At 37.7% G+C, this 18,017-nt stretch overlaps 1 protein-coding gene across 2 annotated transcripts in view; it reads right to left on the reverse strand.

Annotated features, from left to right (window-relative positions):
- UBE2H (ubiquitin conjugating enzyme E2 H) overlaps positions 1-18,017 on the reverse strand; it is a gene marked incomplete at both ends in the record, with an annotated part of 93,295 nt that overhangs the window by 19,023 nt on the left and 56,255 nt on the right. The window contains 3 exons of one of the 2 annotated variants that reach the window (XM_084230075.1): positions 119-171; positions 2,085-2,124; positions 17,483-17,557. In XM_084230075.1, coding sequence (XP_084086201.1) covers positions 119-171; positions 2,085-2,124; positions 17,483-17,557 — 168 coding nt within the window. The remainder of the gene's footprint in view (positions 1-118; positions 172-2,084; positions 2,125-17,482; positions 17,558-18,017) is intronic. The other variant, XM_084230076.1, reaches the window with a different exon arrangement.

The raw sequence follows: 18,017 nt of genomic DNA on the forward strand, positions 1-18,017 counted from the left end.
CTCTCAAAATCCCATTCCAATCCCAACAAAACATCTTAAATCAGCAAAGAAAGCCAAACAACATTTTTTTTAGGCAGTCTCAACATCTCTAAAAAAAAAATTCCATGGCCAAACTCACCATAGAGAGCTGTCCAAGTTTGATTAATTACATCTAGACACACAGTTCCTGACCTGAAACAGATGGAAAGAATGGCATTTTTTTAAAAATTAGAAAGTTAGTTGCATGTATCTGGCAACTAATTTTATTCATCAAGAAAAATATGTCTAGTATTTGTATAGTATCAATTAGTAAGTTTTACCCTGGATCAAATGGGCTTTTAACAACAATAAGCATAAAGCAAAGATACATGTAAGAAATCCATCTAATCCTATGTTCAATAAAATTAGATTTTTATTCAGTGGAATAACTTAGTTTGTCCAGCAGCATGTCAGAAAAGTCAGGCTCTCAATGGGAATTGTTTATTTTAGAGGGAATTAGCCCTACATCAGAAATAATAGCAAAATGCCTATGATCTCCATTACTACATTATATTGGAGTGAATGGGTTCCTGGATCCAGTCCCAAACTAGGGAGGGAAGTGGTAGGGGTGTCCTTACCCCATTGAAAGAGCAATTCTCAGACACTATGAGAATTGAATTTTGATACTACCTGGAGATAGCATCAAATTGCACAGGTTTAGGGTTCAATTCTTAAGACTGGAAGATGAGAGCACAATGTGAATATACAACTCTTTCAAGCATGGTCTGTTACTCTTGAGAGGCCTTTTACTTCCTTCAACTGGAAATGGTAGATGAAGGAGGCAACAGTGAGAAACAAGCTAATCAATAAACTGTATTTTAGTATAAAAAGAAAAAGAAATATACGTTTAGTAGATTAAAAAAAGAATCCCCAAAAAAAAAAAAAAAAGAATCCCAATTGGGGAAAGTATGATGAAAGCAGAATATATACAAAGTCTTAAGTGTCTCCTTACAAATCCAAAGGGAAAAACAGTGACTATACCGTGGAGAAGCCAGACAATACCTTAAACAGGTCATGAGAGTTAACACTGGCAACCAGGGGCCCCCCCCAGTAACCCTGAGGAGGACCAGATCTCACTTTGTGGTTTTCTGGCTTTAAGTTTATACCCTGATTCTAATTATAAGGAAACATAAGACAAGCCCAAATTGAGGTGCAGAATATAAAATAATTGGTCTATATTCTTTAAAAATGTCAATTTTATAAAAAGCTGAGGACCCATTTCAGATTAAAATAGTTTAAGGAAATATGACAACTAAATGCAATACATGATCCTGGACTGGATCCTTTACCTCAATGGAAAAAAAAAAAAAAAAAAGCTAAAAAGTACATTCCCAGAATATGGCAGTAAAACAAGAAAGTACTGCATTAATATTAAATTCCTGAATCTGATGACTATTTTGTAGTTACATAAGAGCACATCCTTGTTAGGATGACTGATTAATGGAAGTATTAAAGGACAGCAGAGTGTGATATATATACACAACTTCTTCACAAAGAATTCAGCATATCTCATAGCATGTAATAGCAAAATTTAGTGCGTGACAAGGAAAAACTGTAGAACAAGTAGTGGTTTATATTCAACAGCACTGGCGTTCAGGAGGCACTGCTATCACATTAAAATATCACCAGTAAAACATTAGAATGAAAGAAAGGGATAATTAAGATTCATGAAATGAAAGTACACCCATTCACGTTTGCTTTAATCTCAAGAACTGAGAAATACATAAAGGGCTGAAAATAGCAAATCTGTATACTGAAAGCAGATCTCCAAACTGTGTCTAAACAAAGAGAAGAGAGATGTGGAATGTCACCAATCCCAGCTGACACCAAGGGAATCGAAGGACCCATTCATGACAATGGCAATAACTAAGCAGTCCAATAGCAGAATTCAAACTAAGTGGTTTAGAATGTCATATCCCTGGGATTCTACAGTTAAAGTGACCATTCATACTATTCTATCTGCTGATAAAGTCCAAAAAGATAATTGGGTTTTATAATAGAGAGAGATGAACTCTAATCGAGAGCAGTTGCTGCTAAGATTTAAACATTCTTAAATAGTTACTTACGCTTCATCAATGTTGGGATGGAAAATTTTATTCATGAATCCTGTAAAAAGAGATGTTAATTAGCAGCAAACAGTATTCAGAGGAAAAAATAGTTTTAAAGTATTTCAGTATTGGAAACAATTTCAGTATTGGAAAAAGGCGATGATACCAATAACTCAACACTTTCCATCTTAGATCTTTGGTTACTGACAACACAATATTCTCTTGACAGCGTAAATTAATTAAAATATTTCTGTTCTATTAACCAAATAAGCAAATTTCAGGAGCAGTTCAGCTTCTTATACAAAAGTTATTAAAGGTTCTTGCCAAGAGAATTCATAGTACTAAATGGTTTATAACTAGTGCCAGGAAAAAAGAAAGTTACTCTGACTCGCCTCCCAAAAGTTTTATGGTTCAATCTCTAAATTTGGAGGTTCTGCTTTTGAACTTCTCCTTCTGAAGCTCACATACTGGTACCACTGGACTACACTGCGCGGAATACGAATGGAGCTGCTGAAATGCTAAGGGCTACCGCTTCCAAACCACAAAGAATTTCATAAGAATGGTGACCAAAACATTTCCTTTAACTTCAGTCTACTCATTTCAGGAAACCCAGTTTTGATTAATATTGGGGCAACCAAGAAATTGGCCAAGGGGTTAAAAAGCAAATTTTGTAAGATGGCGATGTCTGTTAGGGAGTTGTACTTTTTGACTTATTCCAAGAAAATAGAGTGTAGACTTTAACAAAAAATTGATACTTGAATTCCAAGGAGAAATTAATCTCTAAGGTAAAAATGAATGATTTAATCAGTTTGTGCAAATGCAAATGGCAGTATTCTAGAGTACAGATTCATTGTCAAAGCTGTCATTTGTCATACTTATCACCTCATTCCTTTCAGGACTTCCTTACTCTGCTCCACACTGAAGTTCTCCCTAAAGTTACCATCCTTGTGTTACAACTCTACTCCTCCCCCCACCCCACCTTCATTTTCTCTCTTTCACATGCATTCAAAACATATGTGGTCAACACCGACAAGTCATGCAATGTGCCTGTTTATGGTAGAAAATAACTAAGACAGTACACTATTCGTGTAGAGGTCACGGTAGCAGTAGAACAGACACGAGAGAAAGAACTGCCATATGCACAGAGTTGACACAGTCGGGAGAGAACGTGTGAGAGAGGATGACGACAGGAAAGAGGCAGGGACCTGGCACTCGAGGAGGATCCTCAAGGATGAGTGGTGACACAGGTCATGTCTAAAAACTCTAACTTCTCTAGACTTCGAAACGGGATAAGAATACAAAGTCTTGGCTATTTTGGTCCTCCAAGTACTAATTATGATTCTTATTTTTGGTTTTTAATCCTTGTGTAGAAATGGCTTAATATTTTCTCTATTGCTTACAAGCAAATCCACGCAATAAATTACTCTGGCGTAAGAAGTCTTGTGTCCAATTACTAGTTCATATTAACGTTCATTAAGGAAATTAGAGATGTTTCAAAGTAGATTTTAAAAGTGTATGTTTATAAAGAGACTATACTAATAAGCCAATGGGAATGTTCATGTCTTAATGTTTAAGGAGAAAAAGCAGGATAAAAATTCCTATACAATCCAAGAAAAGCACAAACACAAGCATTCAAGAACATCTGTGAGGATATTCATGGCAGCACAGTTTATAAAAGTCAAGAACCGAATTCAACCCCATTAGCAAAGACTGGAGAAACTCTAGTACATTCATATATTGGGAGTCCTGTACAGCCAATGTCATGAACTTGATCAGTATACACCAACTTGAATTGCTCTAAAGGTGAAGTGGGGGAAGTTGCAGAGCAGTCTCTCCAAAGCATGGCATCATTTAAACCAACACAAAGCAACAGTACTATTCTCTGGAGTAGCCAGTACAGCAATCTGTACTGGACCAACACATACTAAACTTACAAAAAGTATTTCAGTGAGAGCACAGAGCTAAGGTCCTGGTGGGAATAGGGAACAAAAGAGGGAATGATGATTAAAGATGAATTTATCTCTATCACTATGATTCCTTTTTAAGAAAAGATAATGTGCTTTTTAATTTGCTCCTTTTTTAAAAAAGTGTGCACATAGATAAGAAACTGGAAGCAAATACATACGTTAACAGTATTTAATTCTTCATGGTGGGAGTATTTTCTCCATTACTTTTCAAATCACATCACTGCCATCCCCACCCTTGCACCAGAATGAGGATTAAGCAATGTGAAAATGAGTGTCAACAGCAGTGAGATCTGAGACTCCATTATTTCTACTACACTTTTGACTTGCCAAAAGTTCTACAATGTATATAGTAATTGAAAAAAACTACTTTCAAATAAAAAATTTATAAACAGCAACATTCTAAAGTAGACCTGATTGTACATAGATTATCTAGTGTTAAACATTCTATAGGAAAAGACACACTAAACTCAAGTATTTTATTTGACATCTCATATCTTAAACACTCTTGTTTAAATAATACAAATTCATTAAAAAGAAATTGGGAGATTCTCAGGCTATAAGGTATGTAGTTCTCAAAATTTCACTATATAAAGAAGAATACTGCTGTCACAATTGTCAAAAAACTTTCTGAAGAGTGGGAAACTACTATAAAGTATATCATCCAAGAGACTTGTGAAAAGTATTTTGCTTGAAGTTACAAGTAATTTAAAATCCCTCCTCTGAAAATAAAAATAAAAATAAATTCCCTCCTCTGCTAGAATTCTCATAAGTAGTGAAGCAACATCTATGGTTAAAATTCCCAATGCTGGCCCAAGAGTCACTGGAGAACTCTAACAAACAGGAGTGCAATGCTAGAAAGTAGCAAGTATTATGGAGAAAAACACAGCAAAGGGGACTCAGAATGAAATGCTAGGGTGGGGGTTACAATTTTAAATAGGGTGGCCAGGGAGAGCCTCAGAGAGGGCTTCATGGAGGAGGTGGTGAAGTAGGAGTCAGTCTATATCTATGGGAAAGTGTCTACAGCATGAACAACCAAGTGCAAAGCACATCAGGAGTTTGATGTTTTAAGGTCAGCAAAGGGATTAGTGAATGAAGTGTACTGGGAATGGAACACTAGTAGTAAGATCAGGAACATGATGAACACTTGTGGGTCCTTTCAAGGACACTGGCTTTCATTCTGAGTGAGGTGGGAGGCTACTGAGTGCTAGAACAGTGTTATATACAAATGCTTCTTTAAGTTTTATTTTTCATAGGCTTTCTTTAAAAAGAACCTAGTTGGGGAACAAGCTTAATCAGATCACCGCACCTCGGTGCTGGGGAAAGAACAATGGGGAGTTGGCACATCTCAAAACACACAGCTGTCGCTCTTCCAGCAAGAACGAAGCATCAACAATTTTGAATTCATAGGGAACCTCAAAGATGTGTCAAGAAAACAGTATTGAAAAGAGCTTTTAAATGTATATCAAAATTGTCTCTGAAGGATTAAGGTGCTTCCCTTTTTGTACAAGGCATGGAGATAACATTTTGATCAATATAGTTTCCACACAGGTTTTAATTAAATCTAGATTTTTGGCTTGGTTGAGTCCAAGAGTACATATTTAGAGAGAGCCAAAAAAGGACTTGGTAAACATAAACTTTAGTAATAAGTGGGTTGGAGCTCAGGCTTCAGTCCTCTTAGGAATAAAACACTGAGCTGGAGGACAGCATCAGATTGGAAAGAGCAAAGTACTCACAGGAACATGGATTTCCAGTCCTGATTCTACTGACCACAGGTCTTTGGCAAGTCACTTCACTTTTGTGGCCTGGATTATATGAACTTCAAAATCTCCACCTTTATGCTGTTCTAAAGGGACTATCAGCTCTAAAGATCTAGGTCTTAATTAATAATGGCCAGTCTACTCAGAAGAGGACTTAAGGGGAACGTCCAATAGTTCGGTTCGTAAAGGCAATTGATTCTGTTAAGGCATACTTTTTAGGTACCTAAGCATTCTAGAGAACACAAAGCTACCAATAGGCTAAGAATACCAGAGAGACACAGATCTGCGTGCTGACTCTTCTAAAGTAGGCAGAAACAGTTTATAAACTTTGCGTTTGAGGAACTCTCTCCATCCTTCCCTTACCAGGCTTTCACGTGAAAAAATACCCAAAGCAAACAAATGGAAAGGAGCACACATAGAAAGGAGCAGACAGTTCCTTTATGTGTGTGCTTGGACAAGATGCGGGCAGTAACTCTGGATAATGACGGCAACAATGGAACTTCTGGATGAGAAGGGGAGGAGACTGAGGAAAAACAGGCTAGGAATTCAGAGAAGGAACATTCTTGGGACTGAGTGTGTTTGCCCTGGCATGTTCTTCTTCCTTTTGGCAAGGCGATCTCCACACTAATGAAACCTCCGCAACAAGAGAATTTTCCCAACGCTTGTTTCTATTCGACCAGGAACTATTTTGAAGATATTTTAAGAGACCGTATTTTGAAAACTGCTTTCATGGAAGCGTAAGTGGAAGTAGCAAGCCATTTTTAATCTACATGATTTAAGATTTTACTCACTACTAAACATTTCCTAATGATATATTTTAGTGATTTGGCCAGATCAAGTTCAGAGCTCGTTTGTTCAATCTTTCGGACGACTAGTCTCTGGCACTCCTCAAGCACTTGTTTTAAAAAAAAAAAAAAAGTACAATAGGAACAAATGTTTAGCTAAAAAGCTCACCACCTCTGTCCTGTATCTTTTAGCAGAACATCAAGTGATTTAATAATTCTGGAGGAGGAATCCAAGTCATGCTTAGCTGATGTGAAACTAGAGGTCTTAAAAAAGAAAAGCACAGATTATTAAAATAGGAAAATATGCCATGCTTTTTCTCGTTCCACTCCAACAGGCAACTGCTCCAGAATAACACATCTGCTGACCCACAGACTAACAGGCAGAGAAAGTAAACAACATGGTGTCGAGTCATGCTGAAAACTGGTTATTTCAGCCTGCATCTGTGTCCACTCCCAGTAAAGGAGGTATAGTTGTACAAACTTTCAAGTAATTTCTGATATTGGGGTCAGTATGTAAATAAAAGGGGGAAATTTCACCTTATTTTTCCCCCTCTACTTGTGAGGGTATTTATCAGATTTATGGGCAGAATGAAATACCTTGGGTCAGCCACCTATCCAGAAATTTCACTCAGAATAATCTCGAAGAAATGAGAGATCAAACAAGTGACTTGTGAAGCAAGATAAATAGGTGTAAAGTGCCAAAGGGAAAATGGTAGCTCTATCCCAGGGACAAACGGGGCCTGTCTACAGATGGTTGAGGCAGCTGTGGCTGATGCAATTTAATTATAAGCTTATGAATTCCTGTGAGAAAACAGTAAGTGAACACATTAAATTGTTTCCATATTCTATCTTCAGGACAAATGCCCACATAAAGTAGACTATTCAGAACCAAACTGATCTATTTTTTTTTAAGTAGGCATAGTTTTTTAATATAGTTATTAAAGATTGACTCTTAGCTCCCCTTGCAATATCTCAGGCTATAAATTTTTTAAGGGTAATAATGTGAATCTCCTTTTCTAGCAGGCTGGAGGTGACCAGAGTTGGGGTGTATCAGCTAATAAGGGGGTGGAGATGTTGCCAGCTTCTCTAGCGACAGCAGTACTGCTGGCTTTGTGCGTCAGTGCACATTTGGAGAGATTTTTGTCTTACCTCAGACAGCCAGGCCCAGCCTGTGGCAGCCTGCACCAGGGTAGAAGTCTCTTCAGAGAGCTGAGCCTTTCCTACTCAGGAGAGGTGGACCTGGGCCGGTCTCTTCTTGGGTGAGGAACCAAGCAAGGAGCTCACTCTCAATGCCCTGTGTCATGGGAACTTCTGAACTGATCCTGTGTGTTCAGGAGATCTAAACTCAACAAGGGTTCCTCTTTTCTGTTTCTTCCTCTCTCTCTGATAATATGGAGTCTGAGGAATGGGCTGGATGGATAAGAAAAGTTCATTTATAACTAAGAATAGGTGAAGTGTTATCCCTTCAACAGCATAATCCTTTACCAAAACCTGCAGCCATAAACCTGCTCTCCTTTAGTTTCATTTTTGAAAGACTAATCTCTTTCCTGTCTCCATAATTTATCTTTCAATCCCTCGGTAATTCACACTGTCTGACAGGATTTATGTTCATGATCAGAGGTAGCAAAAGTACAGAATACACTGGACTTGAAATTGTGAGACTTGATTTCAGTTTTCTGCCACTCTTAATAAAGCTGTGGCTAAAAGATCAGACTCCAGTTAGACTGCCCAAGTTCTACTCTGTGAGCCTCCGGTAAGTGACAGAATCTCTTTGCCTCTCTATTTCCTTATTCATGAACTAGGTTGAAAAATGGTATCTGCACATCATAGAACTGTCATGAAAATTAAATGAACTAATGCACACATAGCATTCGAACAATAACTGGCACACAGTAAGCATTCATATAACGTTATGTCAGCTTCAAGAGCTCAGGCAAGTATTTTCACCTTACTATCCTCATCCTGAAAAATCAAATTATCTGCTCCTATAAATTCACCTCCTAATCCCTTACAAATTGTCAAGAGCTTCAGAGGATATTCTGACTATGGAATACTAGATTTATAACCCCATCACAGTGGAAATGGGAACTACATTTACTCTGATATTTATTATTAAAGACTGTTTAGAGGGCCTCCCCGGTGGCGCAGCGGTTGAGCGCTGGGTTGCGAAGCTGCCCACAGCCTCTGCAGCGCCGGTTCGATCCCCGGCTGCTCCCCAGCCACCGGAGGAGGGTCCCACATGGCGCGCAGACCTCTCCTGCCGCCCGCTGCTCCCCTCAGCAATGTACTTCAGTCCTTCTGCCTGCTCTGCTCCCCGCTCTGGCTCTGGTGAATTCTCTCACCCTCCCGCGCTTCTGACTGTACCCAGTGCATGTATAAACAAAAAACAAAACAAAATGAATAAATAAATAAAACATGCCTCTATTTAAAAAAAAAAAATAAAGACTGTTTAGATTTGCATTTGGCATGGTGGAAAAAAATACTAGACTGGAAGCCACGAGGCAGAATCTGCAACTAGTTAGTAGTGATATACCTCAGTCTTTCTGGGTCTCTTTTTATCATCCTTAAAACAAGGCAACTGGATAATAATCTTTGAAGTTCCTTCTAGCAAAAAAAATATTTTTTCACCAATACCAGGAATATTAACAAATCTTAAATTGTGTGAATAGGTTTTCAAAGGGAACTAAAAGATGCTACTCCTATTTGTTTTTATTGTTTTTAAAAAGATTTATTTATTTATGCATTAAAGAGCTGGGGTACAGGCCAGAGATGTGGGGGGTGAGAGGATTCACCAGAGACAGAGTGGGGAACAGAACAGGCAGACTGACTGAAATACACTGCTGAGGGGAACAGCGGGCAAGACAGGAGAGGTCTGCTGCGCCATGTGGGATTCTCCCTGGTGAGCCGGGGATCAAACTCGTGCTGCAGATCACTTCATAGTGCGGTGCTTAACCCGTTGCACCACGAGGGAGGCCTCCTATTTGTTTTTAAAAGAATCTACATTTAAAGAAAAAGGAAGCCAAGAATATGTGTTTTCATTATGATACCAAATCCTAAAAGGGGAAGAAATGGATTTAATGCCAAAAAGATGTCAAAATTAATAACCAGCTCAAAAGCTGGAGGTCACTCACTATAGTTAAAGTAGGAAGTAATCTAAATAGCAAGTTCAATGGAATTCTTATACAGCAAATACAAAGATTATATAATAAGTTTCCAAAAGCAGAATTAAAACTGGCATAAGCCAGCCTCAAGAAGGAAATGGAGGAATCTGATCAAAGGAAGCATATTTGCTAAGCTATCCTTAGAAGTGGCCTGGGGGCAAGGGAGGGAAAGCTAGCTACTTATTCCTCTGGCTAATAGCAAGAATGTACATGAATGAATTTAAATCCATTCATTATGAATTCAAGAGGGCAATTTGACCAGTGACATCTTCCACCACTGAGAACTTCAGTGCTGGCCCTGGTCTTGCTCCCCAGCTCCTATCCTTTTCAGTGACATTATCACCCCCTCTGACACCCTGATTTCTTAGTTCCTTTAGCTTCTCCTCAGTGATGTTTCCTCTATCCCAATGCATTCGGACCCCCAGGACATACTGTGAATATTGTCAACTCTACAAACAGCTTTACCTTCCTCATTTTCCCCCAACAAAATCCTCTCTCCATACACATTCATTTCTTCCACTCAACAGTTTGCCTAAACGTTCATGGTCTTCTCAAACGCCAGTTCTCGCGCACGACTGACCTGATGCCTTCGTATGTTCTCAAAGGTATTGCCCCCTCCTCAATCTTTCTCCAGACCCCCATCCGTCACCAAACTTTTCCTCTTCTACACAACTCCCTACAACAAGCAGAAAAACATCCTGCACAATCTCCTGTTTTAACAAAAAACCTTCCTTCCATCTTCCTTTAGGTTTGTATCGTTTCCATAATACATGTAAATTTCTTCAAAGTAACTCAAGCCAGAGTCTCATCCTTGGCACCCTGATCCAAACCACCAGCATCTCTACTCTTTCCCTTCATTAAAACCTACTTAACACATTTCAATGATTTTTCCATTAAAAATATAACCACCCTTTAACCTAGCCTACAAAGTTTTACAGGACCTCATCCAGACCGCCACCTGGTCCGCATCACCCGTCTCACTCTTCCCAGGCTCTTCCGGGAGTGTGTAAACACCCCATCTGGCTCAGGTTCTTTGGCTTCTGCCTGGAATGCCCTTATCCCTCATCTTAAGAGGATCGTATTGACTTTTTATTTTCTCCTCATTTAGGCCTGTTTAAATTTACTATATCAGAGACCCTTCCTGAATACCTAACCTAAGGTACCTACTTTGTTAATTCTATCCCATCAATTTTCTGCATAAAGCTATCAGACATTTTAAATTTTGCTTTATCTCCCCCCCCTCGCCCCCAGGCCCTGCCCAAAGTGTGTCAAGAGAGCAATGTGCTCACTTCCGTATCCCTAGTACCAAGAATGACCTGCACACAGCTGGTATCCAGTAAATTTGTGGAGCTGATTGAAAGAAATGTAGGGCCTCCCTGGTGGCGCAGGCAGTTGAGCGCTGCACTGTGAAGCTGTCCGCAGCCTCTGCAACAGGGGTTCAATCCCGGCCGGCCAGGGAGAAACCCACATGGTGCAGCAGACCTCGCCTGACTTGCCCGCTGCTCCCCTCAGCAGTGTACTTCGGTCAATCTGCCTGTTCTGCTTCCCGCTCTGTCTCTGGTGAATTTTCTCACCCTCCAGTGCTCTGGACTGTACCCCCATTCTTGTATAAATAAAATAAATCTTAAAAAAAAGGAAAGAAGTGTAAAATATATCCATCTTCTGAGAAAATAGATTCTGTCCCAGCTGCCATACATAATCTTTAAAAAAAATCCATCCTGAAAAATTTCATTTCCATACCACCAGTAAAAAGCACTTTAACAAAGGCTTATATTCTCATATTATCTTTTTTTACAATTTTTCCCCCCACTAGAACCTTGTTTCTATCTACCAGATTCAAAAGATAGCGATTACTTGTGATAGAGATTACATAACTCTTTGAGGCAGGTACTAAATTCAAATCCAAGATCATAAAAAAGAAAGAAGTCTATAGGTAATCTTAAAGGAATTTTGCTTCCTCAGTCTAAGAATTCATCCTATTTTTGGAAGTAAAGTCCAAGTAGGCCTTTGTCAAATGACTAACCCCAAACTGCTCATGAATGACACACTCCTCTCTATGCTAAATCCTGGCCCATCTCCGACTTCAAGCTGCTCTCTCAGGTTTACTCACACTAGCTGCTGAAGGGATAACTGTATAACTTTCCATTTAGGAAAACATAACGTGAATTAATAATCTAAGTTCTACAGTTAGTCATACCATATTATAAAACCCCATCCCCAAAATAGAATGCAAGAAAAGTCTGATATTCTGACAATGAAAATGAAGGTCACTTCTCTTAATCACTGTCATAAGTAAAAGAACGATGGCACACTGATTATCAGAATGCCTCTTGATTAAACCCTGTGGCAGACTGAGAGATTTAGAGGAGACGCAGGCCCATCGCCTTCTCTAGTCATTTTTGGAACAGGATGACCAAAATTATCCTACTTAGATGACAGTCTGATTTAATTATAAAACCAATGGTATATCTCAGTATAGAATTCTCACTATTATTAATGCACATAATTTTTTTCTTTTGTCTCCAGTTACTAAAGGGTAGCTCTTGCTAAAATGCCAGCAACATTAAATTCCACTGCAGAATGAGCTTGGTCTTTCCTGGTCATTCTATCAACATTCAGGAAACCACTAAGTGGTCCCTCCAGGATCCTGTTCTCAACCAAACATGGAAGAAGTCTTCCTCATTGTTAATACTGAGATTGTTTCCAGACTAGCTAGCTAGACCTTGCAACACAGTTTTCTATTTTAAAAAGTATAATGACAGCACTCTCAGGATGGTCTTATGGTTGATTACAAAAGATTAAAAACTACTCTATGGTTCTACGTAGAATGCAGCTCTGAAATTCTGAAACTAGTAATCTGAAACTCATAATCTGAAATCAGAATGCCAGTAATCATTTAAAATTAAGACGAAATGACACCTTAACTTCCTCTCCAATGCAGGTATATAAGCAAAGTAAATATGATGTGATAGAGATTTCCGTAGATCATTAAGGGACTTCAGGTAGTTTCAAGGTCTTTAGTGGCTGAAAGGCCTTACTTAAATCTAGTATTTTATTAGGAGACGTAATTTCCCCCCTGGTTTCATTTATCAGAAGAATTACTATTATTATTGTTATTAGCTATGAACAGGGCCCTTTTTGGTTCTTATGAAGAGAAAAATGAAGCAAGGGGGGAACAAAAGCAGAAGAGTCAGTCTAAAAAGAGAAGAACTGCTTGAGGTAACAGCCCAAGAGAAGGGAAAAAAGGAAAAAAAAAACAGCGAGGAAAAGCTATGTGTAAAGGAATAAAGATTGTACCCAAGACATAATAAACTAAACTGTAAGGAGGAAGATATAGGAAAGGGGAAGGCATGACATTTACATGCACGAGGTAATTAAAATTCAAAGGATAAAAAGAAGGGAGGTTGATGGGAAACATGGGGACCTGGTAGAAATTCTTTCCCAGGATAGCTTGTTAGCTTTCTAGAGCAAAAGAATGGAAATGTAGACTCAGACAGAGATGTAGACAGGACACTCAAAAGACATGCTTCTAATCATATGTTTAAAAATATTTGTAACAAAAAGGAACTTCTTGCAGAGTATTTGGAAATTACAAAATGGTTTTAATCCCTTCAAACAGCCCACAGATAACTGTAGTCTATATTTCAGCATTAATGCTTGGAATGTGCATGGAAAATAATTAGAGTTACACTATATAAAGTTACACATCTCCCTGAGAACTCCTTCAAAGATGCTGCTAAAACATCAGTGATGTCTGTAAAACATTTTTGTGCATTAAAACAACGGTCAACTGGGTAATTTAGGTTGTTCCCAACTTTTAAGTTTTAAAAATAATGCTGCAATTTACATATTCTTACATATTAATGTTAGTGCACAGCTCTGAATGTTTCCTTAGGATTATTTAATTTTAAAGTAAAATCACTAAAAGGCAATAAAATCGTCAATATATACCGCTAGGTTGGCTAAAACCTTTGCCAACAATGTTTAACCTGCAGTTTTGTAAAAATCTGCATTCTTTGGATTAGATAAAATCATTGTGTATCCTATGCTTATTTTTAGTTATTTTTACTTTTATAAAAAATTGCTCCATGTTACTTCTTTATATGCAATCACTTATCTTTATTTCACCTCACAGCAAATGCAAGTCTTTTCTTTGGTAAAAGTTTTCTCTTTATAGATGAGCACATGTGTAATGGCTGGAAACCATGAATCTGGAGAACATGGCAGCCTCTGTAGCAACTTCTTTGTATGGAGTGAGGGGTTTTGAAAGAGTACTTCTACAGTCCTTATGTACACCTTCATATCAGGGAAGCTTTGTGAAAACTATATTCTCGGCACACACAGGATTTCTTATAAAAGCCTGTCGCCTAGATGCACTGACATTTCCTAAACTGAAGGTGCTTATTCATAGCTTTTCTATAAAAAAAAGAAACACTGTCACTACAGTATATGCAGTATTTTATTTATGTTGATCTTTTCTCCTAGCCAGTGAAGGCCTTCTAAAGCCTTCCTAATGCCCAGTAGGATGCCACATACTCTAAGTATTTAACACATCGGTCAATTATCAGAGTTCATGAAATTCCAGTATTTCTATTTTCTAGAAGAGGAAACAATGGCTCAGGTGAGTTCTCTCTCTCAGGCCAGAAACAGGCTTTCCTGATAAAGAGTCCAATGACCAACCAGACTCTCCCCACTCTACATAGTTAGTGACACCCATAGGCACTGCTAAGCGTTCTAGGAATATTTCTCAATGAAAAAGGTGTAAGTCTGAACTCTCAAAGAAGCCAGAACTTAAAAGATTCAAATATGACTTATTCCAAATCAGTATTTTCTTACAACTTCGCAAATATTTCAATGATGTTACAATTGGTTACAGAATTTTTATAATTTCTCTTTGAAAGGGTCCATTGGGCCAAACTTATCAAGAAAATCATAATCCTAAAATGCCAGTCAATTCCAGAATAATCTATCTTACACCCCAACTGATGTTACACAATCTTTCCACTCATTAATTCTCTGGGATTAAATGACCTTTATTTAGCCATTTTAAAAAAATTATATACAATTTCAAACCATTAAGATTTGCTGTCACTTAACACATTCAAAGAGAATGTAAAATTCCAAAAGGTGAATCCAAGAAGTCTAAACAACGAAGGCAATGTCAGCGTTCATTACCTTCAAGATGTCTAGTTAAACTCTTTAAGTTGCTTTATTACTATTATGAAAGAAAACCACACACTTATTTAAAGATGCAGTGTTTTATAAAGGACAATTTTAGTTACAGCTCATTGCAATTCTTTTAAAACTTTTGGAAGGCACCTGAAAGATGAGCATGTCAGATTATATTGAACATACACCTAAATATGCATTGAAAAATGTTTTAAAGTACATACACCAGAATGCAAATAATGATACCTCATTGATGGGTAAATTAGGAGACATCTTAATTTTGCTAAGTAAAAGGTGCACACTTTAATATTAAGAGTTTAAAATTTGACTCAAGAAGAAGGGTATGACTGTTAGAGGCAGTGTTTAAAAAGAACACTGAAGTTGGGTTTATCCTATTTCTGTGCCCCTCTGTATAAATTTACAAGTATCTGTACAACCCAAAAAGGAAACCTTGCCTATTCTAAGTGAGCCACTACCTCTCCAAATGTTTAAAGCACATTCCAACAGTAATTACATTGTTGATGACCTGAAAATGGGTCACCCCACACAAATGATTAAAACTCTCTTATGCAATGTTCCTTTGGAGGAAACAAGGACAGCTTGTACAAATATTTCAGCTAGATCTACTTCCCTTAAAGAAGATGGTACACATTTGCAGGTATTAACCAAGCATAGAGAAAGGCAAAAGAAAATTAGGAAGAACTTAAATTAGCCTAGTTATCTGTACCAGCCAATTTCATATTTACATTGTTAATTGAAGTCATCGGCTTCTCATGCCATTAGTTCAAAAACTGTCTAAAGTTTAGGTATATTCACTTTAAAAGTTATGAAGTAATCATATTGCTCGGAAAAATATGTTAAGACAAGCTTTGAGAAACAACTACATCTCCATAGGGTATGTAATTGCATTTTTATAGGTTAACTGTTAGTTTCAACAAGTTATAGTTTCCTTTCTGATTAGGAATTTGGACAACAAAACTAGATTTAGCATACCAATTTCTAGCCTTTAAATAAACAGGCATTTGCAAAATATATTCAAATGAATTTATATGGTTAGGACATTCTGCTTGTAAAGGCTTAAAGTTCATTCCATTCAACTGCATAAAGTTTTAAATGCAGGTATAGAAAGAATACTTCAAATTAAGATAGAAACGGGACAGGGAAACCATAACATGATAGAAAAGCCCATCTAACCTTTGTAAAACCTACATTCCACCAGCCGGAATGGAATTGGAAAAGGGTTGCTGTCAACATCTCACAGAGCCCTTTCTAGTTCAGCATCTGAAACTCAAAGATCCTTGCAGCAATGGGAAATTTCCAATTCAATTATCCATAAAGTACCTTCTCAATCACTGAGCTTAGAAAACTCACCTAAGGGAACTTAAGTGGAAAATACCAGTTAATTCTTTAAGTCACCATTAAGGCTTCCCAGCCTAATAAGGAATTACAAACTCTCCATAGTATTTTTTTTTAATAGCATAAAACATGTAAGGAAGCTAGAGGTTGAGGGAGAGGGTCCTGCAATTTATTGGAAATTAGTTCCTGACTATCATAACCTTTCTGTATTATTTATCTAAGAAATGTGGGGGCCTGGAATCATAAATTAAAGCTCAGAATGTCTTTGGTCCACCTCCTTAAAAAACCCTTTTGGTTCAGGGGTGAGAGGAATGGTGTCTCAACAAGAGATTTGGCATTAGTTTCAAAGACAAGCCCACAGCAGTAGCAAGATGTTTCAACTCTAACAATTCTGAACATGAGGCTCAGTCAGTGTAGCCATCAGTGTTCAACATGTTCTAATTTTATTTTGTTCTTCCTTAAAATTGGTCAGTTTCATAATATTTTTAAATCATCTAAGAATGAAATGTTTAAAAGCTGGATTAAATTAGCAAAATTACTACCATTCTATAATCTTATAGATTATAGAAAATAATATAATTATAGAAAATAATATAATTACTATAAAATTAGTTAAAAGTGTTAACCTTCAATTCCTAAATTGTCAGTAGGTGCCTTAATGGGGGTGACAGGTTAATAATATACCCAATTAAGACAGAGGGAAAACAGTATGGAAAAAATACCTCTGTATACAACCCCACCAAGGTTTCTATTCAACTTTCTCCCACTGTTTAAAGGACTAAAAAGATGGGTAGTAGGGGAATTGGAAAAGGGTCATTTCACTGCTAGGTAGGATACAGAGTAGGTAGGATACAGAGAGGATTTTCAGATGACAGAATTATAATGGATACTCTATTCTAGTAGAACAGAATTCCAACAATCTGGCATTTAACAGAAGAGGTTCATTTTACTGCTAATAGCCTTAAATGAATGGGGTCTTAAAATTAATTGTTTAGTCTGACCCTGAACAAGAAAAATATAGAATTATAGCTATCACAATCATCACACAAAGGGTGTATCTGAACTATGGAAGTCCCCCCCAAAGTCACAAATGAACCAAAGCCAAAAAAGGAGGAAAGGTCAGTTAAATAGTGACTCTAGAATTATTTCCCACAAAATGTAAAATTTCTCCCCCCTTGATTTCAAAACTCTCTTAAGGAAAGAAACTGGGTAGTTACATACCTATAGATGGAGATTTGAAAGGGTATTTATCAGGAAGATCCACTCTAACTTTCCATACTCCCCCTTCATATGGTGCTAAAAGAAAGTAAAAATGTTCAACATTAGAACTGTCTCCATATTAGAAAGTAAATCTGACTATAAATTACACATTAGATCCTAATTTCTTTCGAAATTAATTTCAAGACTTGTTACCTGGAAGCACTAATGATGACTGACATTCCCAAGGTAAGCCTTTTAAAGTGTTATCAAAATTTAAAATGAAACTGATGTAAATACAAATTTCAAGTCATGGACCTGTTACAGCTAGTAGGTATTCCATGTTCAGATTAAAACATTTTTCTTTAAAAGACCAAGAGTGCCTCCCTGGTGGCGCAGGCGGTTGAGCGCAGCACTATGAAGCTGTCTGCAGCCCCTGCAGTGGGAGTTCAATCCCGGCTGGCCGCAGAGATACCCACATGGCATGGCAGACCTCTCTTGTCTCGCCCACTGCTCCCCTCAGCAGTGTATTACAGTCAGTCTGCCTGCTCTGCTCCCC

Source organism: Talpa europaea (assembly GCF_964194135.1).
Source record: "Talpa europaea genome assembly, chromosome: 3".
In the NCBI taxonomy this organism is placed as follows: domain Eukaryota; kingdom Metazoa; phylum Chordata; class Mammalia; order Eulipotyphla; family Talpidae; genus Talpa; species Talpa europaea.